Here is an 18,480-nt window from a genome sequence, read left to right on the forward strand (position 1 = left end):
GAAAGTTTTCTCTCGTGATCGGGAGGGGTAATTAACTATAGGGGCTTGCGCCTATAGGAAACCAGAACTCAGATCATAAAGTCCTCACAAAATGAGGGCGAAATCTCTGGGTAGTGTCTTATCTACAAACCCATCTGCCTTCCAAAATTTACCTCGGAACTTAGTTCGTTAAAACTCCCTCGCCGAATAAGAAAAGCGCGGCGGGGAGGCCGGGGCCGAATTTTCGGAGCCCACACAAACCAATGGTCCACCATAGCAAGAAAGTCCAAACTTCCAACCAAACTCCTCCAGCAAATGCTCCCAAATCAGCCAACAAACATCACCCTAGCTCAAGAAGAAGGATACAAATGGAGTGAAACTTGTGTAGAGAAGAAAGAGGTAAGAAGCACAGACGAAATAGAGAAGAAGAAGAAGTGGACAAAGCTCTCAAGCTTTTCCAAGAAGAAGAAAATCCTTAGGTTTTTTAAGAGACTAAGCTCAATCAAATTCAACAACCTCTTCCTTTAAAAATCATCTTCTGTATATAGGCAAGAGAGGGGAACCAAACAACCATAAAACCTTCCAAATAAACCAATTAGTTTTAGGGAAATGAAAGGCCAACATCCACCACGTCAGTCCCCAAACGGCACGGCAAAACAGAGCAGAAGGCTCATGGGAACCAAGCAGGAATTCCAAGGAATCAAGCAGACAGCTGCGGGAACCAAAGGGGCAAAAGCACGGGAAATCACCCAGCACAAGAAAATGAGAAGAAAAAAGAGGAGGAGAAAAGACAAGTCCACTCCAAATTGAATCCTTGAATTAAAGCAAACCTTTATGGAATAATGAGCTAGGAAGCTGAATAAATCTCCCAATAAATGAACTAAACTTCAGCTCAACATTAATGAGCTAACAACTTAGAGAATAAAGCTCAACACCAATAAACCACAACCTCCCAACATCATCTTCAGCTCAAACTGAGAACCATAAGCCAACCCGAGAACCAGCAGCAGCCCAAGCAACCCAACAATCTCGTAAACCAAAGGTCTATCAAAGCCCAAGCACAACCTACCATGATTATTGGATGCTTTCCGATCATTGGATAGCTAAAAAAAAATATAAAACTAAATTAAAAACTAATGTTCAATGCTTGATAAATAAAATACAAAAATTATGATTGCATCAGCTAGCCTAATTTAACACAACCTCTGCTAAATCCAAGACCTGATTTAAGTCTAACACATTAATCAATTCATTGATTTCCATTCAAGCCAAAGCACAATCTTTTTTCTATAGATATGAGTCATATGACCTTTAAGTTAAAACTTTAACCATTTATTTCCTTCAACACTCCACTGAACAAAGGGGGAAAATTACCTAGCCAGCTTTTCCAAACAAAATCAAATCCGCCCTATTTCCTAATCATAACTTAACGCAGTAAAACCCAGCAAAAAAACTAACAATATGCAATCAATCAAACCAAGCTAAACAACCATAACTGAGAAAACCATAAATTCAACCTGCCGACATTACATTTCTCACAATGAATCATACTCCAATTGTTTAGACATTGATAGATGTGCTAATGAGATAGCAGATAATGAGATAACATTTGATCTGCTTCAACAACAACTAGCTTATTGTTATCACCTTTTCAAGTCTGAAACTCTTTAATGTATTATTACTTCAACTATTTGAAGTAGAGAGCATTTCATTCCATATAATTTCAATTGTTTGATTTAGTTATGCTATAATGATCAAGTTCTTGTTTATATATTTGTTTATGACATCGACCTTTTTCCATGTCAGTTTCCATTGTTTCTCTTATCCAATTTGTCATGAGTTAATATAGCATTTATCATTTAGTAGGCTAATTTATTTATTTGTTTTTTTAAGAGGAAATTTATTTATTTGTCTTGGGGTAATTTATTTATCTTTTATTTGTCCTCGGATAATTTTGCATTTGAAATAAGGTCTGCAATTATAAATAGTAGCCAATTTCAAGTAATTCAGATTATGCTGGTATGATCAATAGAAAATAAGAATTTCAGCTGTTAAGAGTATTTCATCCCCTTCCCCATTCCTTAGGATTGTTTTATGTAATCATAGTTGTGTAATGCAACCATCTAGCAATATAATGATGTGACCTATTTACTGATTCAGCATGTCCTCATTAAATTGAGTGACGTGACATATACTGATCCCCCCACCCCCCCACCCCCCCCCCAAACCCCCACCCCCCACCAAAAAAAAAAACACATACACACCCTGAAATGAAGGTAACTTAAACATTTCAAATCAGGAGAATAATCTTTGAAAGGAGTTTTTAATATGATGAACATTGTGTACCCCTGCTAACTTTTATATGGCCACTTCTTTGAGGCACATGATAAGTCCCTATGAAGTTCCAAAAGCCACTTCTGATTTTAAAAAAGCCATGTGAACAATGCGAGAAGAGAATATACATATACACACACACAAAAATTGATATATAGACAAGATTAGAACCAGCATGGTCAAAATCTAACCTCCGTGTCTTCATCTTCTTCGTCATCATCTGTCTCATCAGCACCACTTCCACTGTTGCTTTCTTCATCTTCAGTATCTTCTTCATCCTCATCCTCAGAAATTTCTAGCCATTCAGATTCAGAAGCCTAACACAATCCAAGGTGGCTCAAATTAGTTAAGCATAATATACTTCAGGTTCCACAAATCAAAAGATTTCACATATAGCAGAATTTTTTTAGCATAATTATTGTAACTTTAAATACAGTGACACTCCCTTAGTAAATAGTAGCTGTAAATGTCATGTGCATCAAATATCATAACACTAAAATATAAAAGAAATAACAATTTGAGGGATTGATTGACATTTATTTATTTATTTTAGTTAGGGGAAAAAAGACAAATATCACAAGAAAACTCATACAAGCATTAAGTATTACTACAGACGGGTTGTTTTCCCTTACAAAAAGAATTTCTTCCATATATATTAAGCGGTTCAAAAACTATAAAGAATGAGTAAAAAAATTAGCACAGAAGAAGACAAAAAACAAGTGTCAGATACTTTGAGGTGACCAAATCGCTCAGAGGCACATTCAAAAGTCACATATATATAGGTTATTGCAAATACAAAACAGAAATAACTTCTGTTTTGAACTCATTGACCATTCACCCAACAAGATAGAACAGATGGTCTGGAATGAATTGGAAAAACCATGATGAGATGACAGAGAAAGAGACTAAGAGAGAGAGAGAAAGAGAGAAATCAGAGATAATTAAAAAAAAAATCTTCATACCGGAATTATGCACTTCCACTCATCCAATTTACTGAGATTAAGTGAATATAAGTCATCAAGAGTAATTTCTCTATCATTGACTTCCATCATCCCTCCATACAAATAGAGTGTATCCCTACCCACAACCATGCATGAATTAATGCGCCCACAAGGCCGGACTACCTACAAATTCCAGCAATCAGTATTAATCCACATATGAATATTATATCAAATTTCAAATAAGATGCTTAATGACTCACTTCCGATGAAAGGCCTGCTAGCATATCAGAAGCACTAACTAATCCCTGTACTTTCACATCATTTATCTTGCTCGAGGAGGCAGTATCTAGGCAAAGATTGTTATTCGTTTGATGAGAAAGCTCTTCAATTCCAGATTGCATAACAGCTCCTTCAAAGCCTTCGATATTCTCATCCTCTTCATACGTGATACTCAGCTGTGAATCCGGTTGGTTGTCTCTGCTAGAAGCTGCTATTCCTTTAGATCCGTCAAATCTTTTGCTTCCCTTTAATTAATAAAAAAATTAATCTTTAGTTCAACATTTCATGAGCAGGACAAGAAAAAGTTATCTTTGCACCCTATCTTTACAGAGAATGAACATATTTGTATTCTAATAAAATAATAGACATCTGCAATAGTAAGTTAGCGACATCTACAGATTTCATAATCATTAATAGAAAGATGGCTATATTTTGTTTCTAAGATGGCAATAGTTCGATAAAAAATTCATATAACGTTTCTAAGAAATATCTATTTACCATGGGAAAAAAAGATCAATTCCAAAAGTGATACAGAATTTTACTTGCTAATGAGAAAAAGGATTTCCATAACTTGTGAACGCACTTTAGGCACAAGTAAAGGAATAACAATATGACACTTTAAAAATTAGCAATGCATTCATTTTCATTATGATGGCCATCTTTCTTATTTTATTATTTTCATTACATTTTAATAAGCTATTTGGCAATCCACTTACAAGAGTATCAAAGAGAATTCCAGTTTGCTGATCAAAACATAGTTCAGCAAGCTTAAGCTGCAAGTAGACTATAATTAATAATTCTTAAACAGTTCAAGCCTTCAATTACACCAATAGTAATTAATAACTGGTTATCCAACTATTTATAGTCTGTCTTCATAAATCCCCAATCTCCTCCGATAGTATACATATCATATTTTTCATGAATTTAAAAAAAAAATTTGAAGCCTGCATTTTACTGAAAGATAACTTTTAATTAAAAACTTCTAAGGCAATGTCATGTATAAATGCTAAATTAATGTTTGATAACAGGGTACCTTATCTTTTGTAGACCTATCCTTTCGTAGCTCCAAAGGATACCTAGAAGGCAAATGCAACGTACAAGCATTAAGTGTTTACAAATCACTTTAATTTTAATACATGCAAAAAAAAATACAGACATATTACAAAACCTTTTAACTTGAAACAAATAACACGATTCATTTATATGAAGTAAAATAAGTTCCACATGATGTGGAAACCAAGTCACTAACGTCATACCAAGGAACTTTTAAATGTCTTGGGTCAAAGGAACATAGAGTAAAACAAAGTTCCTTCTTGAAGTTTCACGCAAGAACATGTGCAAGCTAATACCAACATGAAAAGCAGCAGCATGCAAATCCACAGAAATTACTTCTGATTTCAAAGGTGGCTCCAGTTGGGGATTCTTTTTTTAATTTAAATAGCTTTGATTTATTTCTACTAGAAAATTTTATTAGTCTATATATACTTCCACACTTAATAGAGAATCAAGTTATAAAATTCCAAATTGCTTTTCAAATTTTATAATTTTCTACATGGTATCAAAGTAAGTTGGCTTTCTTACTTTCAACCTTTGTTCTCTTTCATTTTTGTCGGTATTCTGTCTTCTGTTCATTATATTTGATTTCTTAGAATTCCCTTTTAAAAGTCATATTAAGGGAGAACTCTAGGGGTTACAAGCGTCGTAAGGCTTTGATAGGAGAAACTATCTAAAGTTACAAGCGTCTAAGGCTTTGATAGGAGAAACTATCTGAAGTGATCCTAAATTATGAAAACCTTTATAAAAAAAGAAAAATATCCATAAACTTATGGATCCTCCTCAAAAATCAGGAGAACCAAAGTTTGTACTTTGATCATGGCATGATTGTCGATATCATGACGCTTGAAATCGATGGGTCATATATGTCCCCCTCTACAGCAAAGTTTAGGGCGTCATCAAATAAATGAAGGTCACCAAATAGCAAGGTTGTCTATCTTATGGAATTAGAATTGTTCAGTCTAAAAGAAATTAACAAATTCAAGAACTTTATAAACTCTTTCAAAAAATCATTCGGATCATGCTCTCTTGCTAAGAAAAATGATTTTTAACTCTTATATTTCCAATGCCTTAAATAATTCCTCTCACACCTGGATCATAGATCCAAGAGTTATTGGCCACATGATCAACCTTAATTTTTGTTATAACCTATAAATCTTATCCCAATAATAAAAAACAAAAGTGGTTGATGTTTCTCTAAAAATTGTTAACATGTTTCAATTTTCTTCACATTTACCCTCAGCACTCCATGTTAGTCATCTAAAAGTAAATCTTCTATCAATTCGTAAAATCATTAAATACAATAATTGTAAAGTAACCTTTTGCAAATCATTGTGTATTTCAACGTCTCAATATAGGTAAGATGATTATGCAAGCTAGAGAAAATGATAGACTATATCTTTTGAAGATGAAAAACACTAGTTATGTTCCTTCATTTTTATCCTCAATATAGAATCATTTGTGAACATCATTATAGGTAAGGGCATCCCACTTTCAAAACTTAATAATATATCTTTCCTTCTCTTTTTTTATTGAATGTAAATATGAAATTATTTTTATTATGAGACTAAAATTGTTATATATCATCATGTTGTTTTTACCTGAACTGATTTTAAATCCTTTACTTATTTTCTAATTGTTCGCTTTGATATTTAGCGGCTTCCAAAATCCCCAATATTTATGGATCTATAGGATTTGTCACCTTCATTGATGATCGCACTCAGATGACATAGATATATCTTAAAAAGAAAAACATATCTCAAGATTATTCTCTCCATTTTTATTGTCATGATACAAAAAATAGTTTCATGTTAACATCAAGATAATTCAGACTGATATTGCTTAGCTCAATATTACTTTGATCATAAATTGTTATCTTTTTTTTCCAAAAAGAATGTATTATCCAACAAAATGGAGTGACAAAAAGTAAAATCTTCATCTTCTAGAAAATATTATAACTCTTCTTTGTAAGAATCAAATGCTAGAAAAATACTAGGAAGAGGTAGTCATAACTATAACATATCTAATCAATAAAAAACATTCAATGATGTTTGGCTTCAAAAGTTTTATAAACTATATAGTTGAATTCCTTCAAAAAGAATTGCCTATGTCCACATGCACAAACAACATAAGGATAAACTTGTCCTAGAGCTCTCAAATATCTTTATTGCTTTTTTCCTCCACTAAAATAAAATAAATATTATCATATTATCACCAAAAAATTCTTTACTTCAAAAGATACCACATTTGATGAGAAGCAAAGCTTTTTTTTTTTCAATTAAACACATCTTTATGACGATTGAACTAAATTATAATTTTCACTCATTTGATCATGACTAGCGAAGTCAGTATGAAAATTTGTGAAAAATATGCCAAACTAGATAATCCGCTTCTATTACACCAGATATTTGACAAGAAAGCATCAAAATGAGATATGACATTCACTTCTGTATTGTGGGGTCACTTGAATATCAACATATATACTCAATAGAGTTCCAAATTCTTAAATATCTTGTAAATGGCAACTTAAAGTTTGAAATAAATATCGAGGCTATCATTTTCAGCAATATTGGTCAGATAATCATTCAAATTTTATCCATTGACAGCCATTGTGCTCTAAAAATTAAGCGTGTAAACTTCCTTAATCCAATCATCAGTGCATGTCCGTTCTACATCATATATATATATATATATGTGTGTGTGTGTGTTTGTGTGTGTGTATGTGTGTGTATGTATGTATTTATATGTATGCATATGTATGAATGCATATAATTTTTTTGCAAGGTTTCAAGTACCCTCATATTTTATTAAAATTTCATATTTTCCAAAAGAAATAAGGTTCCAAAACTTGAAAGTCTGACAACAATTGAACTTGGTAAAATATGGAAGAGTATTATACCAACGTCGAGTATCTAACTGAAAGCCATATAACTCGTTCATAAATAAGCTCATCAGCACATCACCTAAACAGACAAGGAAAAAATTCCTATTTAGCCATGCAGGTCTTTGTTCGTCATGCTTACAATTTACAACAATATTCATACCCGTTTAAAAATGTTCAAAGTATAAACTTTTGCCGATAAGAAAAGGAAATAAAGAGCAACTAATACATTTTAGTCTAATACAGTGTGTGCCAAGTATTACACCTTTTGCTCAGAAGCAAAACAAGAAAAAGAAAAACATGAAATTATACATGCGAGCACAATGCCTTCCAAAACAATTTATCATATGAAACAAAGGTAAAAAATGATAACTACGGATGAACTCAGCATTGGAGCTAATCGGCACAACCTTTTTTAGAAATACGGGGAATACCCAATGCAGCAAACTCTTTGAAATATCCAGACTTACCCATGCATAGGAGAAAACTGTTTCAAATTGAAACCCTTGTCCGTAAGGTAATAGTAGAGCAACATAATCATTGCTCCAAGATCCACGCTCTAACCTCTTCTAGGGAGCGAGAGAAAAATAAATGCAGAGAATAATCAAAACGGACATAAAACTATTCATAACATAATAAGACCTACATAAAATCTCTCAAAAAATACCAATCATATTAATCAAATTAAACCTAAGAACATGAGGGCCAAATGCAAATGGAAAACTTTTAATGCAAGCGAATTGGATTCTTTACCTAGCTTAAAGTAATACTTCTTGCTTCTTGGTATCTTTACTTCTAAAAGATTTGGCATATTAGAACTTCGATTTGATCACAAAACTTGTGACGAAAAGTGCATATAGACCTCCTCCATGGCTTTACAGTGTTGGTCAACACATTTATATAGTCGATGGACTAAATTGAGGCAATGTAATACCCTTGGACTAAATTGGCCACACACAGATAGTTTAGGGATAGTTTTGGAATTTTTATGTATGTACATGTGTGTGTATAGTTTATACACTACTTTTATACCAATAAACAGCATATAGCATGTTGTCATATCACACTTATTCATAATGGAATGCATTAATATGCATTATAACATGTTTAAATAGGATGTCACTTGGCATATTAGATATCAAATTCAACTTTGTCTCATATATGGGTCCATCAATACATAAAATATTTTATACAATTGGTAGTTTGGAGTATTCAAATGTTCGAATAGGAGAAAAAAGCCTAAAATAATCCATCGACTCTTCGCATGTATTCAATTTAATTTTAGAGTCTCACATTTCTCCAATTTAGTCTCTAGACTAAGCAAAATTATTCCTAAATGATCCATCAGGTAAAAATTGACATAAATTGGGATATAAAACATGTAAGGCAATTTGGGATCAATTTTGTATAGTTGAGGGACTAAATTAGAGAAATTTAAAACATTGGAACTAAATTGCTCACATATAAATAGTTCAGAGACTATTTTGGGTTTTTATCAAACATGGGTGTGGCTCCACTAAAGATGATTTCTTTCTTCTTTTTTATGAATGATGTGAAAAAATTAACAAATCAAATGTCAGATTGCAATAATAATTAAAATAATTAAGAAATAAATTAAGTGCCTGTCTGAAGAATAAGTTTGACCAACCTTCAACCTCCATATCAACAACTCCTCCAAATAATACAGCCCTCTTTTTATGAATACACATAGAAAAACTAGCACGAAGGCCAGGAGGAATTCCAACTTTCTTGACCTAAAAAACGAAATGCAGTTAGTACTTAGTACACGTCAAAGGAGAGCATTGAATTAATGCAATGTCTAATGACTAGATGAAAGATTGCATGAGAAACAAGCCAAATAAAATGAAAAATGTGAAGTGAAATGTAAAATAGTTGATCTACTATGTCAACAAACAAATAAATAGGTAAAAAGAAAATTACTCTTCAATGAAGCTAGGTAAAAAAAGAGAATTGTAAAACAAACATGCTGTAGCCAAACGTTTTTTAAAAATTCCTATTAGCATACATGGGTTTTATAAATGATAATAAATAAAGGAGTTATAACAAATTGTAGTAAAAATATCTAGGTTTCAAGAAACCCTAGAGCATATATGTACGGGTTTCATAAAATCCATGTATTTATGCTAGGGTATAAAGATAACATGTCCTATATACCCTAATTTTTTAGTCCTACTCGTTATTGGTTAAAAGAAAACTTTCATATGCTGACAGGAATTCTACCAACATTGTCTGCTGATGGAATTCTAACTCTCTTGATGTTCTTTTATCGTGGGTCAGAAAATACTCCATTATCATCCATTTTCACAAGAAACCTAAACATTATGATTTTTCTCTAATAATTGTTCTATGCCCCTTCCAGAGAATATGATAAACTTCTTTTCTAAAACAACTTGTCAACTTAGAATCCAATTGATCTTCTTAGTGGATTCTTCGATGTGAATTAAATGACACATTGAATTGTGATGCAAACGCTAATAGATCTAGACTTCCTCTGATTTTTTGTTGACTTTGTTAACTTCTTCAATTTGATTCACCTTTCCATGGATATACGATCGTTCAATCAGCCCAATAATAAATTTAATAAAATTTGCCAAATTGGATCATTTTCTCATTTCTCCTTTTTGTGATGTTTTTTTTTTCCAGATGACGGACAAAAGGCTATCAGAAAATTCTTCTCACATCATTATCCAGTTATTTTTAATTCCAATCTCACTCCAATGCCCAAGTTTCATATCTAAATATTGTAAAAAAATTTTATCAACAAAAATTAAAGAATATGGTTTCTAATTAGTGGAGTTCCACTACTCATGGGTGGTGCAAAAGGTTACTAATTAAGTTTAAAGTTACTAAACATTGCTTCATAACTAGGAGGAGATAACACATGATCAATCAACAAGACCTTAATCACATGATTGCTAAACTAAATAAAATAGAAGTTAAAGCAGAATCAGGTATTTGCTCCATGGTACATCCAAGATCCTAAAGAATATGATCAACTAATAAAATAGCTATATAACAAACTTAAAGAGGAAGAAATCTATTTTGTAACCAAAGAATAAAAATCAACCAATTTTTAAAATACAATAGAAACACTTTTTTCTTTCATGTAGTTGCCAATAGGAGAACGAAATAAAACTTCATTCAACAAATTCAAATCTACAGAGATATATTATTATTGAACAAAAAGATTTGCTACTTGCTTTTACTGACGTCAAACACCACTTCGAAAGAAATGTTTTGAAAAGATAATCCATTGCTACCTTCAGTCTTAGAGCTTGTAAATCACCACATTAGGATAGCTTCACTTCTAAGCTTTTTTAAGATGAAAGAATGATTTAATGCAAGAAATTATGGGGGGTTTTTTTTTTTTTTTTTTTTTTTTGGGGGGGGGGGTGAGAGGTGGTTAAATAACTTTGATTAGAAGAAAGAATATGCAAAATTTATAGACCCAAATAATAAGCTATTTAATTGACAAATTAATATTATTATTATATCAAAAAATTCTGAATAAATCATATATTTAATAGAGACACTAAATTGAAATGATTAAAATTATGAATTACTCAAAATAATTACAATTTATATAAAGGGGTATAGTTTTTGAAAGGAAATCTAATGGTTATGGGTTTAATCAAATTTAATTTTCTAATAAATGTAATGATATAATAAAATCGATAAATCTATTGTAAATTATTATATTAAAAAAATTATTATTATTATCAATGCTTGTACATCTATTCTATTAATAGATGGCGTGGGATTCAAGCAATACCGTTTAAAGAATTAATGAGAAAGGGCAAACAGGCAAGAGGGAAAAAGAGAGCAAAAATATAAAGCATGTAAGCAAGTGACCGAAGTATAATGAGCAACTAAGTGAGTGGAGTGCATCCAATGAGCAAATGTTCGAGCAAAAGCAAATGCATGAGCAAGCGACAAGCACCACATGAGGATGGGGGTCAAGTAGAGCATAAACACATATGTGACGAACCGTGAAAATGACTAAAAGCAAAATTTCTAAAGTTCTTACTCCTTCCTAAATAAAATCAGTCAAGAAAGACCTAAAATCCTAACCAAATAGTTTCCTTTATTTCCTTGATGAACCCACTGGAAACTCTATATTCAGATCCAACCCCTAGGAATGACAATGGAAAATAAGTTTAGGGAATTTTAGGCTTTTGAAAGTTATAATTTTAGATGACTTCATTTATGATTTATGTATTATGCTAATAAGATCTATATGAGAAATTATCTTGATTTCTAGGTTTTATTTAGGCAACTTGACTAACAGGATGAAAAATGATTAATTAGACCACCAGCGGCCAGCTTCCCACCTAAACAGATAATCAGACCACCAGCTTCCAGCTTCACAGATGATCAGCCAGCCCACCAGCCTTCAGAAGATATGATCAGTTCATCTGCCTGAAGCACATGGATGGTCAGCGTATCAGCTCCAATTATTCTATAGTAAGTTTTCAGCACCTGATTCTCTCTCACAAAAAAAAAATCAAATTTGATTAAAGCAAGCCTTATTTGCATATCCAACCAGTCTAAGTCCAGTAAACATTTCAGGAAAAAAAAAACAATAGGCTTCGAGTATAATTTTTTATAAAAATAAAGTCGCGTATATGCCATTTTTTGTTATGATGGAAGTAAATACTAGTACTTGCAAAAGAATGATAGCTTAATACAAGTTGATCAATGATTAACAATTCAAGTTGTTATATGAAATAAAATAGTCAGCAAATCAATAGCTACTTACTCATAGAGACAAGAACAATAATGGGGACCAAATACACACCACTCAAAATTTACTAGTTATGTCCTTTCCTAGATGACATAACATATTAATAATCATAGGGAATACAATCAAGAACTCAAAGCAAATTGCATACATGACTAAAGCTAAGGTTTATCTAACATTGTGGCACTTAGTCTCCAATGCCACTCCACTTGACATCAGATACTGCACCATAGGACAGTTTTTATGTTCAAAGACAAGATATACTGGGAGGTAAACAAACATGAGCATCAAAAGAAATAAGATTCTGAACAAATTGCTAAATTTTAACTTTGGCAATTAAACATTCCAATAAGATTATAGTAAATTTCTATTAGAAAAAGAACACCAATGACAACTAGTACAAGGATTTCCCAAGCAAAATGACAAGTTCAACAATAATATGCAGCTCCATTTACATCTAAATAAAAAGAGTTCAACCATTGAAAGAGTTCTGAAAAGGTAAAGCATTAAAATGCAAAGAACCTTGCACCATTCCCAGGTTCGGGGATCAAGAGCCCACAAATCTGAATGAACAATCCCTTTCTCTGAGCCAGTTTTATCAGGTGAAACTTCTTTGGAATAACCTCCATAAAGAAATATCTGTCAATATATATAAGGAAATTTTAGTTAATATTTTGAAAAAATATGAAAGTCAAGATTTTATGGCTTCCTAAATTTTAATTTTAATTAAAATTTTAATGACTTAAAAACTTGGATTTATTTATATAAGTATATAATGAAAATAATTTTAGAAATAACAAATAAGAAATTTTAAATTTCAAAATGAAATGAAATAAAATATAGAATATTCAAATGAATATATATAGACTATAAAAGTTATAAATATTAATAATGGAGTTTTATTTTGAAAGTGCAGGAATTAATCAAGAAGAAAAAGCATAGGTTATTAATAAAGAACAAAATTTTGATAAAAAGACTTTGGGGTAGTAAAATAATTAAAAAAATCTTATGTTATATAGGTATCGCGATAGGGAAGGTAACCTTCAAATATTAAGCAAACATCAATTCATCTAAGGTTGAGGTAGTTAATTGTGTTTTCTAGTTTATAGTAATTATTTATATTTCTTTTAGATCCAATACATTTACTTCTACAAACTTCATAAGCATTGAGAATGTTTTGATTTATAACAGACTGTTATTCCAAAATGCTTCAAGTAATTATCTCACTTTTATTTACAAAATTCTCATATTAAAATAAATGTCACCCAATACTTTTCATAGTTGAATATCAAATAATTATTTCAAATTATAACAAGCAAATGACATGATTAAAATAAATGCATGGTGAGAAGAATATAAATGAATATATTATATGAAAGTGAATGCATGTGCATGTTGAAGAAAGCTACTCAACCCATTATGATATAGTTGGGGATGCAACATACCCGCACGCATAAATGAAAATGAAAAATGTACCTGCCATCCGGGTTTAGGTTTAGAAAATTTTATGAGATGGTCTCTCTTTAGTGGTACACGCGTGCATAAATGGAAATGGAAAATGTTATCTATCATCCAATTTTCTAAGTTAGGAGAGTAGATGTATTAGATTTGATCTAGGTAAAGAAAGGTAGAGATAGACCTAAAAAGACTTGTTTAGAAAATATTAGAAATGACCTTTTAATAGATTTACATGAGAATTTGACTCTTAATAGGACACAATAGAGAAAAAGGATTCATGTAGCCGACCCCATGTAGTGGGATAAAGACTTGATATTATTGTTGTTGTTGTTTCTATTTCCACCTTAGTACTCTGAGCTCTCGGGCAAGGTCATGACATAAATACACCAGCACGCATACACCAACATGTGATTTTATTGTCCTACAAAAAGGTTTACCGTAACAAACTAGATGGCATCCTGTTCTGAATATATATATATATATATATATATATATATATATATATATATAACAAGCACTAGATGGTAAATATCCATTACATCCACTTTTGAATGAAGTTTCTTGCTAAAAAATCTTTTAACAATACGATATCAATTTAAAAAAGAAAGGGAGGAGAAATCATTTCATTTAACCTACACTCAAGTCTATTTGGCTCTTTTAGTATCCAACATTAATACAAAAGCCAGTAAATATTCATACAGAAGCCAATAAATATAGAATAACCATATAGCCATTTTAAACAGCACAACCACTATGACTCTATGGTTTCAGGAAATGTATCTGTTTGCTTACTGAAAGATGAAGTAAAAAATGAAAAGCAATTAATATGGTCTTCTAAGAAAATATAAACTTAATTGTTATGGAAGAACATTAAGCAATAACTTTTACGGCGAATGTTCATAACCAAATCTAATATATTAAAAGTATCACCTTGCAACTGTTCCAGGCTTACAGAATTTGGCTGGAAACTTGGAAGGAACCTAGGATGGTTGTTAACACAAGCACAACAATAGAAAGTGACATTTTTAAAGAAATGGCCATAATTATTGCAATTTTGTACAAAATAAGTTAAGTGTTGCAAGATGAGGATGCTTAGGTGGATGAGTGGCTTCATTCTTAGAGACAGAATGCGAAATGAGTATATAAATGATAAGGTTGGAGTCAGCTCCGGTAACAAAAATGATTAGAGAGAGTTGTCTTAAATGGTCTGGTCGCATAAAATGTTGGCCTTCTGATGACCTGGTTAGAAGAGTAGATGTATTAGATTTGGCTAATGTTAGTAAAAGTGGAGGTAGCCTAAAAAGACTTGGTTAGAAAGTATTATAAATGACCTTTTTTTATTAGATTTAAGTGAAAATTTGACTCCTAACAAGACACAATGGAGAAAAAGGATTCATGTAATCCACCACGCGTAGTGGGATAAAGGCTTGATGTTGTTATACCTTTGCAAATGTTGTTAATACTCATTATACTTAACAAAGAATAAAGGGTAAAAGTGGTCAGTCGTGAAATTGGATGAAGATGACACAAGGATCCATAATTATTTAGGAAATTAAGATTCAAATCGTGATTTTAACATAGTTTTATTAGTTGTTTCCAAAATAATACATAACCAACAACCTATTTATCAGAGATATTTACAAAAGATAGTGATCAAGTAAATAAAACGATAAAATGAAGCACCAAGCAAACAAGTAGTGATGTTGAATTTTGGCACAACATTATAATCCTAAGTAATAAAAGAATCCATTACAGGAACCGCTAAAAGATTCTATGATTGAAGATCCAGGTTCACTTTTTTTACCCATATCTAATATCCTAAAAGCTCCTTAACCAATTTTTACTACTAATGTACAAAAACAAGTTAATTTAAAATGAACTTAAAAAGTCCAAGTTGTGAAAGAAAAAAAATGAAATATTTACAATGAAATAAGAAGTAATTACATTGCTTCTGAAAGTAACTCAAAACTTAACCTAGAGAAGCAAATAATTGCTCGCAAGATAAAGTAGGATTATAACGCATTGCTACGTGACTTATGAAAGTTACAGTTCTCTGCCAAGGAAATATCGATTTAGAGTAATAAGATAATGGACTGTTAAATAGGGCTAAACAACTAGCAAGTAATAGGAAAGAAAAATCTGCTCCGCATGAGCTTGCCTCATCTTGGTATACAAAAAGCTGGAAACCGCTCCTAGGGCTCGGCCATAAACATCCAGGTCTCGGTTTTATTTCTTGCCACTGCAAAACATAATGACCAAATCAGATATGCATAAGGAAGCCCAAAATTGCCTCTCACAACAGCTACTATGAACTGCAACATAACAGATATGGTAAATGAAGGAAAAAAAAATCTACATAATGACGAAGCTATGCACATTATCTCTTAGCTAATCAAATGGTTCCCCTCAAGCCACTCAAAAGCTTGAGAATTTGAGGACATAATGATTAGAAAAAATAGTAACTACCACATGTTCGTGAGAAACTAAATGAGCAAGAGAGAAATGTAAATGTTGAGAAGGAGATGAATTCTTGAATGTTGGAAAGTATAAGAAAGGAGATGGAGCAGGATAGTGCAAAGGGAGCAAAAAGATATTGGATTGAATAAAGGTAGTGATAAGGTGACTTCATCGAGCTAATCATCCATGAATAAATTAAAAAACATGGTGTACCTATGCTCCTCAAGTTCGATTAAAGTTTTAAAACAGCTTTTGAGAACAAATTGATGAACTATTACAATGTTTTCCTAAGGAATAGATAATAATTATTGGTCGTAACTTAATGAGCAGGCAGGTTATAATAGGATGGGCTGTGAGTAAATTCATGGTAGATATGTAATAAAAGATACAAATGTGATGCAAGATAATTTCCTAAATGTACGAGGCTTACATGATATAATGTTCAAGTTGAGAGTGATCCACCTAAACAAGAATCTATTGGATTAAGAGAAAACCCTGCTGATAATTGTCTAGATGTCTTGCCAAAGGAGGTTAAAAATTTGCATTTGCAAAGTTCTGATGCGTAGAGGTCAGATTGATGTAAAATAATCCATACTAAGAAAATAAAAACTTTATTCCAGTTCCTAGTCAATGAAGCTGGGATAGAAGTTTCTTTGAAACTAAGAGGTTTCATCCTATAACTTGATTATTTCAGCAAAGCTCAGTAGTATAGAGACCACAACTAGGATTGGTGTCATATGCAAAAGATCTGTAACATGTGTCAAGAATGAAATTGGATCTCAATATACTTGTGAAAATTCCGTTTAGTTAAGATTAAATGGTAAAGACCTGGATGTCCAAGGCTGCTTTAGAGAATATGGCCCTTCAAAAACTTACATTATTAGACATTTCCTAACAAGATGTCTGTAGAAAAAAAAAACACAGCTTCATGAACTATGTAGGCTAAAGTGAAAATTGATTTATATCGGAGAACAGACAAATTTAGGAGCATAATGTCCTAGATATTCAAAGCTTGTTACCCAGGAAATCGATTAAATTGGCTAATACTTAATAATTATTTGTGATATGCATTAGACCAATGTAACAATTGTAATAATGGAAAAGGGAGAGAGGGAGGAATTAGAGAGAGAAAATAAGGCTCACTTTAAATTGGTCTAGATCAAACACGTGCAAGTCATTATAATACCTGCAAAAAGCATAACCATTTTCAAATAATTTCATGCTAAACAAGTGAACTACATATTAAAATATATTTTCAATAATATTAAATATATATTATATGTCTTCAAGATTTTACACATTATTACAACAAAATTGAAGACTATCAAAGTGCCAAACTTGGCAATCTTTTACATTATTTCACCTTAACAAAGTTTGACTAGTATAGTAACACCAAAATTTTACACTATGGAAATATGTTTAAAGAGAGGACTAAAATAAATTCTTTAGAGTGTTTACAAGGAAAAGGATCACGTGTTCTCTCCGTCCCTCCATGGCCAAATGTAAAAGAGAAATGATTTTCAAAATCCCTCTTTGAGGCACTCAATATTTCTTCCCTCCATGGAAAATGATGAAAGAAAGAGGAATGAACAGAATTTCTTTCATCATTGCCATCATCAGCCTTATCCCAACTATTTTGGGATAGCATTATGAATCAGCATTCTTTATTCTTCTCTACAAAAGTGTTGCACGAGATGTTAAAACTATGTTATATAAATTGTTTGCACAACTTTAATTCAAGTAACCTCTGGCTAGTTAATTAATAATCCTTTTACAATTATTTTATATGCGAGTCACACTTGCAACTGTGGGCTCCGAAAATTCGGCCTCGGCCTCCACTCTCTTTTCTTATTCGGCGAGGGAGTTTTAACGAACTAAGTTCCGAGGTAAATTTTGGAAGGCAGATGGGTTTGTAGATAAGACACTACCCAGAGATTTCGCCCTCATTTTGTGAGGACTTTATGATCTGAGTTCTGGTTTCCTATAGGCGCAAGCCCCTATAGTTAATTACCCATCCCATTAACGAGAGAGAACTTTCGATTAAGGCTAGTCGTCAATCAGATACGTATAGAATACGTGTTATCTGGCATATAGTAGCAGCATGGATATGGAATTGGAAAGATTGGATATTGGTAGAATTTGGATTTGAAAATTGGGTTTGGATTTTAGAATTTGGGAAATGTTTGAAAAGTTTGATATTTAAAATAGGAAATTTCACCACCTAGCACTTAAAGCGGATGGTGGGGGAATGGATGATAGACCCGATCAAGATCCTAAGGTTCCGTCGTCCCGGGCCATCGTGGTCCCTGGTCTACTTAGTTAGAGGAGGTAGTCGA

The 18,480-nt window shown here is 32.1% G+C and overlaps 1 protein-coding gene across 2 annotated transcripts in view; it reads right to left on the reverse strand.

Annotated features, from left to right (window-relative positions):
* Positions 1–18,480, reverse strand: part of LOC110105765 (kelch domain-containing protein 4) — a 59,673-nt gene that overhangs the window by 14,525 nt on the left and 26,668 nt on the right. For both annotated transcript variants that reach the window (XM_020835391.2, XM_020835393.2), the window contains exons 8-16: positions 17,288–17,330; positions 15,846–15,926; positions 12,752–12,868; positions 9,116–9,221; positions 7,486–7,549; positions 4,567–4,609; positions 3,515–3,778; positions 3,276–3,437; positions 2,505–2,630 (exon numbers count right to left, since the gene is read on the reverse strand). In XM_020835391.2, coding sequence (XP_020691050.1) covers positions 2,505–2,630; positions 3,276–3,437; positions 3,515–3,778; positions 4,567–4,609; positions 7,486–7,549; positions 9,116–9,221; positions 12,752–12,868; positions 15,846–15,926; positions 17,288–17,330 — 1,006 coding nt within the window. The remainder of the gene's footprint in view (positions 1–2,504; positions 2,631–3,275; positions 3,438–3,514; positions 3,779–4,566; positions 4,610–7,485; positions 7,550–9,115; positions 9,222–12,751; positions 12,869–15,845; positions 15,927–17,287; positions 17,331–18,480) is intronic.

The sequence above is a fragment of the Dendrobium catenatum genome, unplaced genomic scaffold (genome assembly GCF_001605985.2).
Source record: "Dendrobium catenatum unplaced genomic scaffold, ASM160598v2 fragScaff_scaffold_1342, whole genome shotgun sequence".
NCBI classification, from domain to species: domain Eukaryota; kingdom Viridiplantae; phylum Streptophyta; class Magnoliopsida; order Asparagales; family Orchidaceae; genus Dendrobium; species Dendrobium catenatum.